This window comes from Heterodontus francisci, chromosome 1, assembly GCF_036365525.1.
Source record: "Heterodontus francisci isolate sHetFra1 chromosome 1, sHetFra1.hap1, whole genome shotgun sequence".
Taxonomy (NCBI): domain Eukaryota; kingdom Metazoa; phylum Chordata; class Chondrichthyes; order Heterodontiformes; family Heterodontidae; genus Heterodontus; species Heterodontus francisci.
Window position 1 is genome coordinate 265237212 of NC_090371.1, and position 21114 is coordinate 265258325.

A 21114-nucleotide genomic window follows, 5' to 3' on the forward strand; every position below is an offset into this window, starting at 1 on the left:
CAGCATCATTTGAATGTCTATGAATGTTTGGTGCAAAGAGCATATCTGGATTTTTTTATCACTTAAATTTAATAAGTCTTATGAAAATGTAATTAAAGTGATGGTGAATAACTGAGTCATACAAATGGGGGATTGTGGGTTCAACCCATGGTCTGGGTTTAATCAGCTGACCTCTGAAAGCAGTGTTATTTTGATGTTTCTAGGATAGGGAGGGGAAAGTGCCCACAGATTATGCTCCTGAGCCCTATCTAATGACTCCTGCTTGAAATGTAAATGTTTAATGTTGCGGGCTGGATTTTCAATCCGGTTGCCCGCATTTCCAGGTCCTGACCCCGCATCACGTCAGCGTCAATGGCGCAATATGACTTTGAACTGCAAAGGGCCTAATTGGCCCGGGGGGCAAGTTTGGTGCCCAATTAGCAGTGCCGAGAGCAGATTGGAAGCGGGACCCAGTAATGGGGCCTTTGAAATGGTGAACGGCAGCCATGACTGGACTTGCTGTTCACTGAAGCAATAGAACATAGGACATTCGGCCCAACGAGCCTTCTTCCCTATTCAAGTAGACCATGACTGATCATCTACCTCTATGACATTTTTCCTCACTATCCCCATATCCCTTGCTATCATTAGTATCCAGAAATCTATTGATTTCTGTCTTGAGCATGCTCAATCATTGAGCTTCCACAGATTCACCACCCTCTAAGTAAAGAAATTCCTCCTCATCTCAGTCTTAAATGGCCTGTCCCTTATTCTGAGACAGTTTCCCCTGGTTCTAGACTCACCAGCCAGAGGAAAGATCCTCTCCACATCTACCCTGTCACGCCCTGTAAGAATTTTGTAGGTTTCAATAAGATCACCTCTCATTCTTCGAAACTCTAGAGATTCCAGGCCCACTTTCTGTAATCTCGTCTCATACGACAATCCCACCATCCCAGGGATTAGACTGGTTGAACCTCCATTGCACTCCCTCAATGGCAAGTATATCCTTCTTTAGATAAGGAGACCAAAACTGTACACAATACTCTAAGTGAAGTCTCACCAAGACTCTATACAGCATAACATCTTTACTCCTGTACTCAAATCCCCTTGCAATGAAGGCCAGCATACAATTTGCCTTCCTAATTGCTTGCTGCACTTGCATACTAGCTTTTAGTGACTCATGAACAAGGACATCTGGGTCGCTTTCGACATCAACACTTCCTAACCTCTCACCATTTAAGAAACATTCTGCCTTTCTGTTTTTTCTACCAAAGTGGATCACCTCACACTGATTCACATTATATTCCATCTGCTGTGTTCTTGCCCATTCACTTAGCCTGTTCAAGTCCCCTTGAAGATTCCTTGCATCCTCCTCACAACTTACCACCTAGTTTTATGTCATCAGCGAATTTGGAAATATTAATTTGGTCCCCACAGCCAAATCACTGATCCTTGCAGTACACCACTAGTAACAGCTGCCCATCCTGAGAAGGATCTGTTTATTCCTACTCTCTGCTTTCTGTCTGTTAACCAATTCTCAACCAATAGCAGTATGTTACCCCCAATCCTGTATGTTCTAATTTTGTTCACTAACCTCGTGTGTGGGACCTTATCAAAAGCCTTCTGAAAATCCACATCCAAATGGAGCAGCAGGAGCCTCAGAGGGCCAGTGCTGGCACAGGCAGATGTTCCCTGGGCAGTACCACAATTTTCAAATGCCATCATTGAGGTTTTAGCAGATAGTGTCAGACAGGAGAGATGTTTTGTTCCTGGTGTCCGGAAGAAAACAGCCTAAAGAAACAAAGTGGGCATGGATGGAGTTGGCGACTGGGGAGTCACCAGAAGGACATGGATCCAGTGCAGAAAACGATTCAATGACCTGATAAGGTCTGGAAAGGTGAGTGGCCAGCAGCACGTAGGTGACAGGTCTCTAACTCTGGATACACCAGCATGCAGACGAGCTGAGCTGACTGAATGCCCATAGTTCTCCTTAACTTCAAGTGGCCAGTTGCATCACTGAAGCATCAGTGACCCTTACATATGGGGGCCCAATTGAACAGGGCATCACTGAGGAGCGCAACATCTCGTGGCTGTCATACTGAAATAGGTGAGGGAGGGCAGCCTATGTTCATAAATCTTTTTCTTGAGTAAAAGAGGGAAATGCCTCGTACGGGTGGTGGTGTGTCACAGTTCCACACTCTGTCCCCGATGGAGGAGGCAGCGCTGGGAAATTGCAAGGGTGCCATTCCATCTGGCCATGGATGATGGTGAGACAGATTGTTGTGAAGAGCAGGGTCATTTGATAGCTGCATCTTCAGGGCCAGTCGCAGAGGGGGAGCAGAATGTCCCAGCCTGGTTGTCACTGGCCTTCTCGGTGGGAAGAGATGTTCCAGAACCTGCACCGTTGCTTCATTCCTTCGCACCTTCCACCAGCACAGACACATTCACCCTAGTTGGGCCTCAATCTAATGGAGAGCACTGGGTGAGCCGCCCATTATGAGTGAGCAGGAGAGTGAGGCTGCACCCCAGTCTGTTGGCCTCATCCAACATGCAAGAGCTCCATGAAAGGGCTGAGGAGCTCAAAGCTGATGAGGGGGGCCATCCCGCAGGTGATACCAGCATCATCCTTCACCTCCTTGGCCCTTCATCTGAGGAACCATCCATGCAGCAAAGCCCCGTGACGGAGGCTGGCCCCTGTAATGATATAGGAGCAACAGCCTGTGAAAGAGCCCCCACAAGCATCTCATGACGAGGACAGAAGGCTCAGGCATAGCTGCAAGCAGAGACAAGGGAGCAGGCTGCCTCCACCACATCCTTAGCCACAGGGGGGAAGCAGCCTGTTGAAGTGAACAGTAATGCAAGTTGCCACGCTATTAAAAGCACTTAATAGGTCACCTGGGTGATGTTCTCAGTTTGTATGGTCATTAACTTTTCCTTTAATAATAATTGCTTATGGCTACGATCAGACTTGTGTACTATTATTGCTTGATGTCAAAAGGGACATGGAGTTAAGAGACGGTGTGGTTGGGGGGAGGGGGGTTGGGGTGGCTGGGTTTCCTGTGGTGCTATGGCTGTGGAGACCCTATTTTCAATCTGTTTGGGTGGCAATGGGATGTTTGCTGGTTAATTTCTCTCACTGATGAAAGGCGGGCTGCCGGCCCCCCTCCTCTCTCACATTGCGTTCAGGAGGGATCAGGATCTAGTGACGCTATTTTCATAGGACTGAGAGCCATTAAAGTGAAACATTGCTGAATTAGTATTGCCCTTGTGCCTATGCCAGCCTGCCAATTGCCATAAGGCCTAAGACAGCCTCAGCATCTTCCTCCAATGCCTGGGTGCCAGGCTTCTCTACAGCACCCCCTTCACCCTCTTCCTCCCTCCCCCCCCCCCCCCCACCATTCTCCGAGGAAGAGTGGCATTCCAGGTCCTCCTCTTCATCCAGCTCCAGGCCTCTTTGTATTGTCATGTTGTGCAGTGTGTAGCAGACGACCACAATATGAGACATTCCAGCTGGCTGGAACTGGAGGGCACCACCCAAGTAGTTAAAGCAATGGAAATGCATTTTCAAGATGCCAATGGTCTGTTTAATGTAAGTTTGTGTTAGTAGATGGCTTTGATTGTAGGCCTCTCTACATCTGTCGCTAGGACTCAGAGGTACATCAGGAACCACGTCTTCGGAGGATAACCCTTATCCCCCAGCAGACACCCATAGAGTCTGGATGTTGGCCTTAAGAGGTATGATACCTGGGACTCTCAAAGGTTGAAGCTGCCTGGGAACCAAGCGCTGACCTGCAAGATGCACTTCATGTGGTCACAGACCAGCTGGACATTCAGCGAGTGGAAAATCTTTCTGTTTAGGAATCTGGCTGGCTTGTCTGTCGATGCCTTGATGGCTACATGGGTGCAATCGATGACCTAGATCTGAGGGAATCCATCGATGGCAGCAATTCCCAATGCCTTCGGTGCCTGCGATGGCCCATCTGTCTCAAAATGGATGTATTCTCCTACCCTCTGGCATGATGAGCTGCCCACTGCGAGATGCTACCCAGGCCCGCAGCTGATCCCTGGATGCATAAAAATTCAGGGCAACAGTGAGCTTAATGGCTGCAGGTAGGAGACTGCCACGGGGTCCACGAGGCCTTAGGTCATTGTAAACCAGAGCACAAATATCTGAGACCATCTTCCCGGATTGCCGCAGCCTCCTACGGCACTTGTACTCTGTCATTTGCAGATAGCTGACTCTTGGGTGGTAGACCCAATGTCGTGTGGCGCCACCTTCCCTTTGCAGCCCCCTACTCTGCTCCTCTGGCCTCCTCCTGACCAGAAGCATCGGCTGAAGCTCCTCGCTACTCTGTCCAATGTCAGAGTATCCTGCTCCCTCTCAACTCCCTCAGCTGCCACTCGCTCATTCACCAGGACTTCCTCTACTAACCTCTGATGCCAACAGACTCACATCTCTCTCATGAGTCCAACCACTCTCTGCTCAGAAATACAAGCCTCTCGGCACCAGCGATGGCAACTCTGTGCCATTAGTTATGCTGCTGATTAGAAATCTCCATTTCTTAAATTTGTTGACCGGTGCATCCATTAGCCCTAATGACTTCTGCCACCACCACCAACCCCCCACCCCCCACCAAGCCCCCCTTCATGTTCATGGCAGCTGCACTCTAACATGTCCCAGACCCTTCGTTTTTCCTGTGCCTCAGATTGAAAATCTAAAACTGCTGCTCAAAAACCTGATAATGAGCTCCACAAGCCCAACAGCGATTTAATTGGCGGGCTGCCGGCCCACCTCCTCTCTCACATTGCGTTCAGGAGGTATCAGGATCTAGTGACGCTATTCAAGAGTGCTATCTTCAATGTGCTCCCGCATGCATACTCCCTCACAGGCAATTTAAAGTCCAGCCCTTCGTGAGAAGGGGATTGAGCTCAGCTGTGATGCTCCAGTCAACTAACTTGCCAACACTCACTCTCCAACCACTTACATGAAGCATAGCTACTATGACAAAGGGTGGAATAGGCCCTTTGTAAAATTTCAGACATTGAGACCATTTTCAGGTCCCAACTCCACAGGGGTCAGAGGTGTGCCAACAGGTGGAATCTTCAGGGAGGCTGCCAATTAAGAGGCCGCTTCCACTTTCACCATCTAATTAAGGACAGCGGCAGACTCCCAAGGTGGCCAGCCCAAACAAAGGGCCCGCAGCACTAGATGGATGGCAGTCCCACCTGCAGGGGTGGACAGTGCTGAGGAAGGTATGGGAGAGCATAGGCCCTTGGAAGCCTGCTGAACATAAGGCCCACAGCTCTTAGAGCCATCAGAGTGAAGGGGAAACTCCTCCACAGGAATAATCAATGGCCCAGGCTGCAGCCTTTGATTCACGTGGCTCAATAATGGGGCCAGCGAGAGGAGGGACTGATAGCCCAATGGCCTGTGTTGGGAGGCTGCCTCCCAGTTGCTACTGACCTCATGACTCAATGGGGGCCTGGCCTGATGTCAGGAAAATTCCAGCAGCATCTGTACCTTGGCCCTAAGTGGGTCCTTAATTGGCCTTAACTGACCACCAGATCCTGCTGGGCGGGTGCTAGGCGGGTAGCCACTGCCGCTTAGAGCTCGCCTCTGCTTTCCTGCCTGTGCCCTTTTACCAGACAGCTGACCCAACACGCAACTTTCAAAATTTGCTCCCAGCCCTGCCTCCAAAGCCCCCTGTACAGGGCTGGGAAGATTCCACCCAAAGTACTGGAGGGCAGCATTGCCAGTAATTTCTCCCAATCTGTAGCCAAAATTTCAGTGAAGTATCAGCTGAAATCTCAGAGCTGTGGTGTACATCATTTCTCCAAGGGTTCTGAAGTAATAACAATGGGAGATCAGGAGAATCCCTGTGGAAAAGCACCCTAGAAACCAGGATGTGAGCTATTTTAATGCCTGTTAAGTAAGGCACTGCAGGAATTAAACCACCTGAACTGATCAAGTAATGATACAAAGAAAAACAGGGAAAGTATTTGGCACAAGATTCCATTCTCCAACCCATACACCTATGGGAGGCCTGGGAGAAAGTTGCCCTAAGGTTGTACTTAATCTACACAAACAAAGGCAGTGCAAGAGAACCATAAAAAGATCGTCCATCTACTAGTACAGCAACTTCCAGTGAGCAATTCCCTACAAGGTTACTTCCTTGTACAGTCCTCAAAAAAGCTTTAGCTCACATACTTCAATTTCCCCTAATTTTACAGTAGTAATTCTGCCAAGATGTCAGGTGTAGCTTTACTGATTAATATTTTTATTGGGGGTTTTTGTAGCTTAAAATCATTAATGTGGAAATAAACCTGACAATTATTGCAGCAATTAGTGTTTGTTTCAACACCACAAAACATAATGGCCCAGAATTTACAGGCAGAATAATGATCATATTCATGTGTAAATGGTACACTTCAGGTGAGGGGCAGTATCCAATATCCCAAAATTGCCATCTGAATTGCCCTGCTCCACCATTAGCTTTTTGCAAACAGCATGTCTGCTATGCTTCACCATTGACATGCATTAAATGTATTGAAGATGCTGTATTTGCACAGCAGATAAACTCATCGCAGAAAGTTAAGCCATTTCAAGTGCAAGTACCCTTTTTAGTGTAATAATTAACCATTGCCATTCAAAAATTAATTATTACAAGTGTGAAGTCTCATTCCTTAAGGCTTTACTTACTGTTGAGATTTTAAAATGTCAAATTTATAGAAAAAAATTGATCTTTCCTTTCTCTTCTTGCTCTCTGCATTCATTCTTTCCTTAATTCTCTTTCTGTAACTAATTTGACGTTGAATTCACCCACCCTAACCTACACTTCCTTCTAGAGTCAGAGTTATACAGCACAGAAACAGGCCATTTGGCCCATCGTGTCCATGCCAGCCATCAAGCACCTATTCTCATCTCATTTTCCAGCACTTGGCCCATAGCCTTGTATGCTATAGCGTTTCAAGTGCTCATCTAAATACTTCTTAAATGTTGTGAGCGTTCCTGCCTCTACCACCTCTTCAGGCAGTGCGTTCCTTTCTCAGTTTATTTCTCAATCCTTCAATCTGTTACTACAGTTACTTGCCCTAGTCACTCGTGTTCCAGGTGCCCTGTTTCTCTCACTGCAATGTTATCAGCTTGCACTTTCAGCAACCTGCAATGCAAACATTTTTAAAAATCTAAACAGGCACCAACAGTTTAATGACAGCTGCTACAGGAAAACCTGAGCCAATAACTAGCCAGCTAAGGGAAAGTGAACTTTCCATGGACATATTGACAGTCTATGGCAGTAAGAAAATACTCTAAAACATTAAATCCGTTTTAAAATTCTTTTCTGCTCTGCCTGTCAATTCTCCTTCTACCTTCACTACACACTTCATTGAACGTTTAGGATTTTATTTAAAAAGAAAAGCCAAACTATTTCCTTACTCTATATTAGTATTTGTCTATTCATCTTCATCCTACTTGGGCCATTCTTGATCTGGGTCCAAGGAGAATTTTCTATTGCCTGAAAACCAGTGTCAACGACTGGTTTTCTGATCAACCAAAAAACTGAACATTCTCTGGAGAGACCAAATCAAACCTTTATATCACTTACAGATCAGCAATTGGAAGTCTAAAGTGCCTCAGGGGATTTGAGGGGGGAGGGGAACATAGGAACAAGAGTAGGCCATTCAGTGAGATCATGACTGATCTGTGACCTAACTCCATGTACCTGCCTTTGCCCCATATTCCTTAATACCTTTGGTTCACAATAATTTATCAATCTCAAATTTAAAATTAACGATTGATCTAGCATCAATTGCCATTTGCAGATGAGGAGCTCCAAACTTCCACTACCCTCTGCATGCAGAACTGTTTCACAGTTTCACTCCTGAGAGTTCTGGCTCTAATTTATTTCGGGCATATCCCCTAGTTTTAGACTTTCCAACCAGCAGAAATAGTTTCTATCTACCCTATCTGTTCCCATTAATATTTTGAAAACTTTGATCAAATCGCCACTTAACCTTCTAAATTCCAGGGAATACAACAATAGTTTATGTAATAAAAACAGGAAATGCTGGAACCACTCAGCAGGTCTGGCAGCATCTGTGGAAAGAGAAGCAGAGTTAACGTTTCGGGTCAGTGACCCTTCATCGGAACTGACAAATATTAGAAAAGTCACAGGTTATAAGCAAGTGAGGTGGGGGTGGGGCAAGAGGTAACAAAGGAGGTCTAGATTGGACCAGGCCACATAGCTGACCAAAAGGTCACAGAGCAAAGGCAAACAATATGTTAATGGTGTGTTGAAAGACAAAGTTTATGTAATCTCGCCTCTTAATTTAACCCTTGGAGTTCAGCTGTCATTCTGGTAAATCTATGCTGCACTCCCTCCAAGACCAATATATCTTTCCTAAGGTGTGGTGCCCAGAAGTGCTCACAGTACTAGGGTTTTGTATAGCTGAAGCATGAATTCTACCCCCTTGCATTCTAGTCCTCTAGATATAAAGGTCAGTATTCCATTAGCTTTTTCTGTTTTTTTTCTGTGCCTGTTCATGACATTTTAATGATCCATGTACATGGACCCTCAAGTCTCTTTGCACCTCCACTGTTTCTAGCTTTTCACCATTTAGAAAGTACCCTGTTCTATCCTTTTTGCCTACATTGAAATCCATTTGCATTTGAGTAAACTTGCATTTAGGCATGAGTGCAGGTGGTAGCGGATTGACCACGGTTTGACGCCGACAGATTTGTTTTTCTTGAGATCGCTGTATATGAGTGTATAATGGGATGCCAACCTACTATCATCCCTCTTGTGCCCCTGCTTTTATAACTCCCCTACTTCCCAAAGGTGTCAGTGGCAGTCCAGGACTCATTTCATATTCCAGGTCATTTGCCACTCAGTTCTTTTTGGAGCTCTTTTCCTGACTATAAAATATTCCCATCTGAAGTCCTGCATGTTATTTTTAATCCTTAAATATATCCAATTTAACCATGCAATGATCACTGCAATCCAAGTTAGCACCCATTTTGAGGCTGTGTAAGAACCTCAGTTTGAGATGGTAATTCAGGCTTTACTGCATTGGGAAATCCAAAATGCAGGCTTTAGATTTAAATTTCTTAGTAGTCTGATCAGTTTTACAAAGTACTTGCACATCTTGACCTAGTGTCTGCTGAAGTCTTAGCAGATTTGAACAAATCTGGATTTCAAAGTACTTTTGCCTTTATCCACACTTTTATGGTATACACTCAAATTCACTCCCCTCATCGTTTATGCTACAACTCAACTGATTAGAAATGTAACAACTCTTAAAATATGATTAATATTTATCTCACTTACACATGGAAAGCAGAAAATTGGTCAATAACTATAATTTCAACTTCATAAAACACACAAAAAAAACAAGCATGTACATTTATTGCACGGTGTAGAATGGTACATATCTTCTGGTAAAGCACAGTGCTTCATTTACGTGTTCCCAAGGTTACTTGTGGAAAAGTAGGGTTTTGCACGAAGGAACGGGCAGCTTGCAATGTTCCATCCTAGGAGAGCAGATGGCGCTACAGCAAGAGAATGACATGTACCAAACTTTTAATGAATGATGATAAAGCATATTTGAATGATGTAACTTATGTAAGAGACAAGACCCCATTTGGTTACCTGGCATCGGCTAGGTATGTAGAACCATCTTTTAAAGTAAAAAATAATCTCTTGACCTGTTCAACATCATGTGACTCGATGTATTTTCTAATAAAACTGGCTTAAAAAAGAGAAATTAGATTTATCGCTATCACTAAAGTTTAAATAAAATATCTCACTTTATGAAAAATCCCAGATTCATAAAGGAAGGCAATGTTGTAATCTCTGGTTTTTATTATTCCGGCCTATTCCAGGCTCACAATAAAGGCCAGTATTTCTGTTGATTCCAAATGAGATTTAATTCTGAGAAACATTTTACAGATCAATGTACCATTATCATACTACTAGTGTAAACTCAACAACATCAAACACGAGAAAGGCACAATTCATCTAAATGTTTTCAACGTTCACAGAACAGAATTTCCTTTTAAAAGTTGTTTTATAAATAGTTTACACGAAAAATAAATACAGCAAAGAGTCAGGTAATTTAAAATAGTCATCTCTGTATAAATTTTATTTCTGCTTTTATTTCCATGCTCTTTGTAACTAAATGGACACCAGTTAAACTTTGCTAGGCACATGGTGATAGAATTCATCTGTACAACACCACACTGCAAAGTTTGTTCAGCAGGTCTGTACGGAACAATCAGACGCAGAATGTGTGAAAATTGTCCCTTTACATCACTTTTGTTTAAAACTATATATGCATGCCAGTAGCAACTACACAGTAGCTCAACTAGCCTAATGTTAAACTACAGTATATATAAAATACCAAAATCATAATTTAAGATCGATCTTGACAAATAAGCACGACAGGGAAAATTAAGCTTTAACATGAAACTGTCAGTCTAAGTTATGGTTCTTTAAACAAACCATTGTACTCAAACTATTAATTCACTATTTCTACCCAAAAGATTAATTAGTACAGGTATAAAACTTAGCAAGGCATAAAATTAGTGACTTGTTTCCTTCTGCACAACACAATGTAATGGTACTTCCATGTTAAACACTAAAGATGAGGATGCTGCAAATATTTCAAAAAAACTTGCAGAACCGAGATGCATAAATACTCCATGTCAAACATGTAAGCGAAAGACCTCCTTTCTACAATTCTTTTCAAAAATTAATACAAAGCTATTGCACTTAAAGATTAGAAAAGGCCACTTAATAAAATTAAATATACTTGTTCAATATTGATAGTGTCTACTTGAAATAGTTTCTACTGCATTACAACCCATGAGCAGTATATAAATTCAGTACAGTACATGCAACACTTCACGTAATAAGATTTTTGGAGAATTTTAAAACTTGCTTAAGATCATTTTTAACAAATTTATGACAGACTGAAGGTTTGGAATTTTAAACAGTTAAAATTACTAAAATGGCTATTTATTCTTTTAAAAGTTACTGAGTCGACTAGTTTTACATTTATTGACAATAAAAACACTGGCCAGTCTTCTTTAAGTTTGGGAGGTTGAACCATTTTTTTTTTCGAATCCCTGATGCCATCTAAACTTGGCTAAACTCAACCCTTGCTGAAGGTAACCCCAGTTAAGTGCCATTACAGCATAACCCAAAAAAGGAATGTCCAGGTCACTTAAACTGTAATTTGATTACAATGGTGACTGAATATTAAAAATATTTATTTACTGAAAAGAATTCTCTTTTCTAGTACTGTTGCTGCATTCCACCATCCCCCCCACCCCTTTTGCTGGTCACACAGAAGTTTTGACAAAGAACATAGGAGCAGGAGTAGGCCATTCAGCCCATCAAGCCTGCTCTGCCATTCAATACGATCGTGGCTGATCATCCACTTCAATGCCTTTTTCCCCGTATCCCTTTATGTCATTGGAACATAATAATGCAGACTGTTGAAGTAATGCAGCTCTTCTACTGCAGTTCATTCAGAAAATCATTGCAGAGTAGTTATTATTTGGGGAAGGAAGAAATCAGGCTGGTGATTTGGAAATAGTGGAATTCTAAGATTCCAAAGAAAATATCCAACAGGAAAAAACAATCTTGAACCTTTGCTCTCTGCCCCCAGCTCTCAAACAGCCCCAATTATCTGTTTTTGTGCTGTAAGTTCTATGTGGAATGGGATGGTAGAACCTGAGGGAATAATCTAAAGTTAATGGATACATGGGATACAGAAATGATGTTTTTAAAAAAGGTATAGCCCTAATCGTCTTACCAATTATTACTCACTTAACACTCACTCCTGTTGTACAGGAACGATGTAGAAAGACATCAAAGCTTCCTACAGCAACTCCCCACTCTTGTTAATGTGCCAGTAATCCTTGGCCAGTCATCCCTGCCAGTTTACTGTATCACTGACAGCATTTACAGACTACAAGGAATTCCTTCATTTCTGCAGCTGCTGTACATCCCAACCTCTCACTGTTTCCATTGCCTAAATTACTGTGCTTCTGTCTATGTTTACAGACCAGCTGTATATTTTAAAGCAGGAACTCTGACATGTTCACATCTAAAAATCTACCACTACTGAACACTGGATTTTAACAATTTAAGAAACAAACTGTAGTTTGTATTTGCCGAGGAACTTAGAATTAGCTGCTTATATTTTACAGTCCTTTTTTAGCCCAAAATACTGGAGTAAGTCCAGCCAGACCTAACACACAACCTGCGGATTGTAGTGACTTTTGTTTTTTAACAACATGCTTTTAAAAAATGATTACTTAACTAGTAGGATGATTAGCAAATGTAATTATTTTTAAACCTGTTTTTCTTTAGTGTTTGAGCTCATCATTTTTAAATTCTTGCTTCAAAACTGGCATCTTACTGTCCAGTTAGTTTTCTGATCCTTGCAAAAAGCCTGAAGTATTGATTACTGTACATGGGGCAGATTTTAGACTTCAAAACCGTAGCATTTAATTTAAACACTGACAAACATTCCATGATGGAAAATGTCCATGGGTTTCTAATACTTAGCCTGAAGAAATCTCAAATTACAACAAGGCATTTCATTAAAATATTGTTGGGATTGGATGTGGATAGCAGACAGTGAGTGTACTTGCTGCCCCTCTTCTCTAGATCAAGAGGCGAGAATACTTCTTCGAATAATATCTGTCCCATACCTCCTGCTCACCATCGCACTGTTCGAATTTAGCCGTTGTGGCTTGCAATTATCTGTTGACTCTGTCTCCGAGTCACTCATCTCAGCGTCAGGACTGTAGCCATCATTCTCATTGTCCGGCAGTAACCTTACCTTTGCCCTCTCTTTGGAAGAGGCTCTTTGCGCTCCCAATTGCTGGTATTGTGTTGATTCTGAGTTCTGTCTGCAGGGCTCCTGTCTCTCCTCGTGTTGCTTTCTTTCTCCCTTCTTTGGGATTTTGAACCCACCCCAGTTTTTTACTGGACTCGTAGGTGTTGTAGGCACTTTGACTGCAGGCCGACCGGTAGGAACAGCAGTTTGGTTGCAAGCTACCTTACCCAAGGTACCATTACATTTGGAGTATGAGTGGCTACCATCCCCAGATAACCTCCGAATGCTAACAGAAGTCATTTTACACAGCGGAGCACATAAAGCCCGCTTGTTTTCAGACTGCCGCAGGGTTAATTCAGCAGGTATGTAGGATTTGTCCCTTTTTGAACAAGCTCTTTCTCTCAATTCTGCTTTACTTCCTGTACTACGTCCACTGCTGTCAGTTTTCTTCCTGTGGTCAGGTACAGTCACACCATTATTTCTCTCACGGGCATTACCTCGTGACTCAGTACGAACCTTATCGTATGACGGAAGAATATTCTTGATGGTATAGTCCTCCTTGACGCTATGCAGGCTTGCTATGTTTTTGCACTCACTGGATCGGTTTGATTGTTTCAACAAACTCTGATTCGCAGAGTCAGTGTGGCTTTGCATTCTGCCACTCAAGTGTGAGCTCTTTTCACGCCACACCTTGTCTGAGTAGTGGTCAGGAGGCTGGCCCTTCTCCAGTTCTCTGTTCAACTTCCACTGCAAACCACCTGTTTTGGAAACCGGATGAGATTGTGCCAGCCAATTAAGGAATAAAGTGTCTTCTGATGGGAATGCTGAAGGCACACCTACAAACAAAACACACACACAATTCATATGGTGCAATATTCACACAGGCCTGAACACAACTTTACATTTATTAAAATCAGGTCCAGACTGTATTTTTCAAGATTCAGCTAAGATGTGTTCAGAATAAAACATGCAACTTGCAGCTAGGCAAGCTAAAGAAACAGATAATAACATATTCTTGACAGTATCATCTGGAAGAAGCCAGAAATTATATCTTTTATTTTATTTCTCTTTAAAGTTTCTTTTGAAATCTTCCCATTTTCCCAAGTTGTTCTAATGCACTTTTATCCATTCTTATTAAAGTTAGATGTAGAACCCAATATTAAGACTGACCATTAATAGAGACCGCACGGTACACCAACACTATCTGCTAAAAAGATGTGCAATTACAAAAACTGGTAACAGGCATTGTTTAATATCAGTAAAGGGATCAATTTAAGTTTGCTTTTCTAAAACCTCTTTTCTCTGCCGTCATCTTGACCAAGAGAATGAAGAAGCAGCCCTCAAACATTTCCAGCATGCATCAGTACAATATTCTTGTTCACCCACCAGGAGGCATATTTGAGTGGTGCAGGAAAAGACAGTTTCAATGGCTTGTTTCTCCTCCCTTCCCTCATGACACCTCCCCTCCCTTGATATCTGACAAAACAACTCATTCCCGCATGAGAATGAGAGATCACTAAAATGATCTGGTCATTATTATACCCGTTTGTAGGTCCTTGAATAAAACTGGCAGCCACGTTTCCTGCAGTCTCAAATAATGCTCAAGCATAGGCAGCCTGGCTGTCTACTGTCAGATCTGACTGGGCCACCTCCAATTGTAACATGAATCCCTTTTCATGCCCAAGGCACTTATAACTCCAAGTAGTAAAAGAAAACATCTCCAAACTACTTTCTCTATCACAAGCATCTGTTGCACCTTCCTCACCTTGGACTCAAATGGGAAGAATTAAGTCTCTTGTGTCTCTAAAGCCAAGGCCAGCAGCACAATCACTGCTGCCTCCTCAGACTGCACCCTCCATCTGCCCTCCAACCTCACAGTGGCATCACTTTTTCTTGTTCTACAGTTTTTTGCCCTTCAGCACACTCACCACTCACTCTATGAAGCTTATTAACTGCTTCCTCAATCCAGTCCCACCCAGTTCCTGAGCAACTAACTTAATCTCTCCACCCACACAGCGGCATTATAGAGGCATTAGGGCACAAAAGGAGGCTATTGAGCCCATGCCGCCATATACTGGTTAACATCACAAACCTGCTTCTTTTGCCTGACACTGTCCCCACTTCCATCAAATCCCATTAGCAATTCCCTCCTCAATAAAGTCTAAACCCTTCCATTCTCCCAATGACTGCTGTATGCCTAACCTTCCATTTCTCTCTAAAGTCCTCAGAATCTAATGATAATTCACAAGTATATCCGCATCAGTCTACAAACCTAAGTCTGTCCAATTTGGCTTCCATCATACGAACAATACAATGATTATACTAGTCAAAGTCGCAAATAACCTCCTCTGACCTTTACAGTGGTCCCCATTTCATTTCTAAGTCACCTTCAATACCATTAGCTACTCCAACTTTTCACCTTTGCAATCCAGAGCACACCTCTTTTCTGCTTCCACTCTCAGCTTATTCGACAGGCACTGCCATTGCTTTCTCTGCTTACATGGTTCCATCAGATATACCCTGGGGTTCATGATTGATCCTTTGCTCTTCACGATTTATATGCTATCCGTTGACAACATTATTTGGAAGTATGGGATCAGCTTCCAGACATATGCCAATGGCACCAGTTCTTCCTTTGTGCCCCCAACTCAAAGGTTACTGGCACACTCTCAAATTGTCTGTATGATACCAAGACTTAATGAGCTAAAATTTCTTCCAGCTGAATGAGACCATCTTCTTTAGATCATCCCGTAAGTACCTCCGTGCTTTAGACCACATTCTATCAACCTCCCCGGCTGCTAGCTCATGAGGTGCAGAACACCAGGGTCATTCTCAGTTCTGAGCTCAGATTCTTCTCCCACATTTTCTGTTATCAAAACTGCTTTCTTCCACCTCTGCATAATTGCCCCATCTCTCCCTTTCTGCTGTCAAAACTTTGATCCTTGTTTTCACTGCCTCAAGACTTGACTTCTCTAATGTCCTCTCCAACTCAACTAAAAAGATTCAATTCATCCAAAATACATTCTGACCACATTAGATTCTATACCACCATCCTCTGCATGTGAGGGGCAAAGGTAATTGGTGAGGTGACCTGCTTTAAACCACCAGAAAAGAGAACACTAAACTAATTTTATTTCAGAGAAGCAAAGAATGAGGTTATGTTTCTAATCTGTTGCATATTCGACAGAGACCCACTTTTAAAAGCAATGTGTTGACTGTGATCTCAATATTGTTCAACATTTAGCTCAGTAAATCTACACATAAATCCTAAAGAGATTTCAGGAACCTATTGAATGAGTGCAAATAAAGTGGCTCCATTCACAGTATATACCCAAGAGTGACTGACTTGCCTCATTAGGCATTACAATAACAAGCTGTTCTTGTTTACTGAACACAGAGATGGGAACTCTTCACTTGATAAGACTAATGCACGAGGTAGGGCAGCTCTGGTCAGGTGTAAGAACAGCACACAACATTTAACTATTAGGGAAGAATTGGTGTTTGGATGTTGCCTAATAAAGCGTTTTATCAACCCTAGCACTGCGTTTCTTCAAAGGAAATATACTAACAGTGCTCAGTGTTGTAATGAGACAACGGTAACTGAACTCAACAGTATCAATATAGCTTACGCTGACAAACTGATGTACTGTGGCTTGGGGATTTGGACAATTCATTCTTAGAGCAGAAATAGAACTAAAATCAAAAAATAAGTGTGGGCATTATCAAAGCTTGCAGTTCAATTAGCAATGACCACCAATGGCTTTTCTAAAACAGCTAGGGTACAGCATACTGTATCGCAGGAAATGATTTGATATGGTACTGAGGAGATTTACAAGGATGTTGCCAGGAATGGAGAATTTTAGCTATAAGGAAAGATTGAATAGGCTGGAATTGTTTCCTTTGGAACAGAGAAGGCTGAGGAAAGATTTAATTGTGGCGAACAAAATGATGAGGGGCCTAAATAGAATAGATAGGAAGGATCCATTTTCCTTAGCAGAGAGTTAAATAACTAGAGGACATAAATTTAAAGTAATTGGCAGAAGGATTAGATGAGAGTCGAGAAGAATTTTGACTCGCAGAGAGCAGCGGCCTGAAAGGGTGGTAGAGGCAGAAACCCTCATCACATGCAAAAAATACTTCGGTATGCACTTGAAGTGCTGTAACCTACAGGCTATGGACAAGGAGCTGGAAAGTGGGATTAGACTGTATAGCTCCTTTTTAGTCAGCAAGGACACGTTGGGTTGAATGGCCTCCTTCAGTGCTGTAAATTTTCTATGTTTCTATCTATATGTCCGCTTCAGAAACATTTCTTTAAAACATGGCAGGTTCGAAAAGCGTCAGCTCAAATCCAGGTCTTCAGCAATCTCTTCCATATGGAATCAAGGAGAGATGTTAAGCCTCCAGATCCTTATCTGTATTTATTTATTATGCAAGTGATCTCATACAACACTTGAATTCTGAAACAGGAAAAGCAATTCTTTTGGGTACAACTTAACTGCAGTAAGGATGTTAGATCCTGCAATACTAAAGGCTGGAGGGGAGCTAATATCAGCACCATGACCACATCCCTTCTCCCAAAGATTAGAAGTGGCAAAAGAAAATACATCAAAAAGAATTGAGTAAACCAATTTCCATAACTCATCTCCACCGGTTTCTCTGGCACTGCAAATACCACAGTCCTTGCCTAAGGATTATTTTAAAAATTTGTTTCAAATACGTCAAGAAGTCAATCCATTGTAATGAATATACTTTTTTTTAAATTCTTCAGAGACCACCGAAAGAGGCTAAATGAAAACAATACCTTCACCACTAACATTGTTTACCTTTATTTTAAATGTATTATTTTGCACAGATTTTGTCGTCTTTTCCCTTGCCCAAAAAATAGCTTGCTTGGTCTAGATGTCATTAATTAGGCCTTCATCAACCCAATACAAGATTGAACACTGGCCGCCAGCTAGGCCTTAGTTCCTTCCTATGATCTAAAAGCTAAGACCAACAAACTCATTGGTCAGAATTTTATGGTGGGCGGGGCTTTGTGGGCAGGTCTCCATGGGGCACAGGGTGCCCGATCAGGAGGGCGCACCACCCAGAAGGCTGCCGAGTTTTATCAGGTGGGTTTTCTGAGGCCTCAACCGCCTGCCAGCCACGGGTAAAATACTCGCGGCGGCAGGCGGAGGCCCTTAAGTGGCAGATAATTGGCCACTTAAGGGCCTTGATTGGCCTGGGGCAGGCGGGCCGTTTCTCACCTGAGGAATTAAAAGAGCAACTCACAGTTATGAATTGGGAGTTGGGAGGGAGATGCTATGCTTTTAAGAACACAATGATATTAAACTCAGCAATGAAGCAGTCTGCTTCAGAAAGCTGGTCACCAGAGTCAACATGCCTGCTCCTCAGCAAAGAGCAATGGAAACTGTCTCTACCCAAAGGAACCCGAACACTAAGATAATTAAGGGGTATGGGGATATTGCGGGAAGGTGGAGTTGTGGTAGGTCAGCCATGATTGTATTGAATGGCAGAGCAGGCTCAACGGGCCGAATGGCCTGCTCCTGCTTCTATTTCTTATGTTCAACCCGGCCTTGAAATAGATGGAGCTTCTCCGAATTATGTTTTTTTTAAATTACAATATTTTTTTAATGTAGTTTGTTAGTAACCTCATTTACAACGCAACTGTTCTTATAGAAATATGTATGGAGCTGTTCACTTTGTCAAAATCTCTTTTTTAATATCTTCATGGTGCCTCAGGTCTGAGAAAGTCAATTGTTACTTAACAGTTTACATTTGAAGATTATTTTCTGGCAGTTGCTGTCACCTTGTAAAGATTATAACTGCAGACATTGAATTGACACTCTGTAAGAGTCTGATTAGTGGAGTCACTGTTGTGAAAATGGCACACTGCAAGGAGAAGTGGCAGCTTAAAACGGAAGCTGAATAAGAGACATCAGTACATAGGAAATAGGAGCAGGAGTTGGCCATTCGGCCCTTCAAGCTTGCTCCCCCATTCAACTACCTCAACGTCATTTTCCCGCAGTATCCCCATATCCTTTGATATCTTTAATATCTAGAAATCTATCGATCTCTGTCTTGAACATACTCAATGACTGAGCTTTCTCAGCCCTCTGCATAGAGAATTCCGAAGATTCACCACCCTCTGAGTGAAGAAATCCCTCCTCATCTCAGTCCTAAATGGCCTACCTCTTATTCTGAGACCGTGTCCCTTGGTTCTAGACCCTCCAGCCAGGGAAACATCCTTTCTACATCAACCTTTTGAGCCCTGTAAGAATTTTGTATGCCTTAATGAGATTTCGCTATTTAGATACAAATTAATGGATTAATAAGAATGCCAAATAATTTCAACATCCTTGTACTTTGTTTTGTTTGCTTTTCTGGGGGTGAGGAACCACCTGCAATGACCTTTGACGTATTCCTGCTTTAAGAGTCCTGATGGTTTTCAATTGGATATTTAGGTTTACGGCAGGTTGCCTGACAATCAGGTCATTTAAAATTGGATAGTAAAAGTCTAGTTTTCAACAGTGCAGTTTAAATTTGCTGAAATAGCCAAATTACTCCACAGTTCACTCAAAAAGTGAAAATTAAATGTGATGCAACATTTTAAAAATTAACGTCCTGATTCATTTATTCTCTCGGTAATTATCTCAATTCCTCTCCTTAATGCGTGAATCTCTTGCTTGGGTACGAACCCATGGGGATTGGAGATTCTCCAGGCCCTCATTCAAGTGGGCAATATTCATGTAAACCTCTATAGCGAGTGTCAAGAGACTACTCAACAGCAGGAGTTGCTGCAAGTAACATTCACACCATACAAGTGCCAGACAACGACCATCTCCAACAAGACAGATTCTAACCACCTCCACTTGACATTCAATGGCATTATCATCATTGAAACCTCACCATCAACATCCTGGAGGTCATCAATGACCTGAAACTTAACTGGACCAGCCACAAGAGAACAAAAGCTGGGTATTCTGTGGCGAGCAACTCACCTCCCGACTTCCCAAAGACTTTCTACCAGCTACAAAGTGCAAGTCAGTAATGGAATACACCCCACCTGCCTGGATGGGTGCAGCTCCAACATTTAAAAAGCTCGATACCATCAGAAAAAAGGACAGCATTCCGGCACCCATCCACCGCTTTAAACATTAACTTCCCCCAACCACTGGCTGCAGTGTGTACCATCTACAAGATGCACTGCAACAACTCGCCAAGGCTTGTTCGACGGCACCTTCCAAACCCACCTAGAAGGACAAGAGCAGCAGGTGCATAGGATCACCACCACCTTTAACCTCCCCTCCATGTCACACACCATTCTGACATGGAAGTACATCACTGTTCCTTCATCGTCACCGAGTCAAAATCCTGGAACTCCCGACCAAACAGCTCTGTGGGAGTGCCTTCACCAAATGGACTGCTGTGGTTCACCACCACCTCTGTAAGTGCAATCAGAGATGGGCAATAAATGCTGGCCTTAGCCATGACGCCCATATCCCGTAAATTAAAAAATAAGCAATCAGAATTGAGAATCTTGGGTGCGTTTAGCCTCCCTTCCTTTATCAAGAAGGCTGAGTCCAATCATAGGGACTGCTACTGCTGTCCAGACTCAGATCAACCACCTCAGTATGACCCACGAACTGACGCTGAGGCCTTGGTATACAGCTCTGCCATTCACCGAGCCATCAGGGGAGCCATGATGCATTTTTAAGCTCTAGATACCAAGTGTTGTGAACAAAAAACAATTTATTATTTGCTTCAATTTATTCTTCATGTGATGTTGTCAGTCAACCTAAAGCACCACACCAGCATTTTTGGACTGGGCAATCATCATGATTTGGGTAATTTCCTTGGAAGGGACAATGAACCAGACATTGAAAATACCTGAACTACCATCATTAGCCATACAGCCTGGGATTAGATCACTCTGGCTATCTGTATTGATATAGCTTTCTCACACTGGGGACTTGTGTACTGTTTCCAAACTCTGAGGAGATTTTGAGACCTAATTCTCAAAATGGATTGGAATAATTTTGGTGAAGTAGCAGTCACCCTTTCGGTTTCAAGCAGCCTCAGTTTCTGAGCAGCCTGCTCTGAAATTTCCATTCTAGATTCATAACATTTGCTGTCACGAAAGCTCATGTGCTGCAGCATATGAAGTATCTCCTCTTACCAAGATTTAACAATAAACCCTCAGACTTTTTCCACACATAGTTTAGTTTAGTTTAGAGATACAGCACTGAAACAGGCCCTTCGGCCCACCAAGTCTGTGCCGACCAT

At 42.7% G+C, this 21114-nt stretch overlaps 1 protein-coding gene across 2 annotated transcripts in view; it reads right to left on the bottom strand.

Moving 5' to 3' along the window:
* Positions 1 to 9867: 9867 nt before the first annotated feature.
* LOC137376043 (protein Jade-1-like) overlaps positions 9868 to 21114 on the bottom strand; it is a 148926-nt gene continuing 137679 nt past the window's right edge. For both annotated transcript variants that reach the window (XM_068044023.1, XM_068044032.1), the window contains exon 11: positions 9868 to 13664. In XM_068044023.1, coding sequence (XP_067900124.1) covers positions 12658 to 13664 — 1007 coding nt within the window. In that variant the 3' untranslated portion in view covers positions 9868 to 12657. The remainder of the gene's footprint in view (positions 13665 to 21114) is intronic.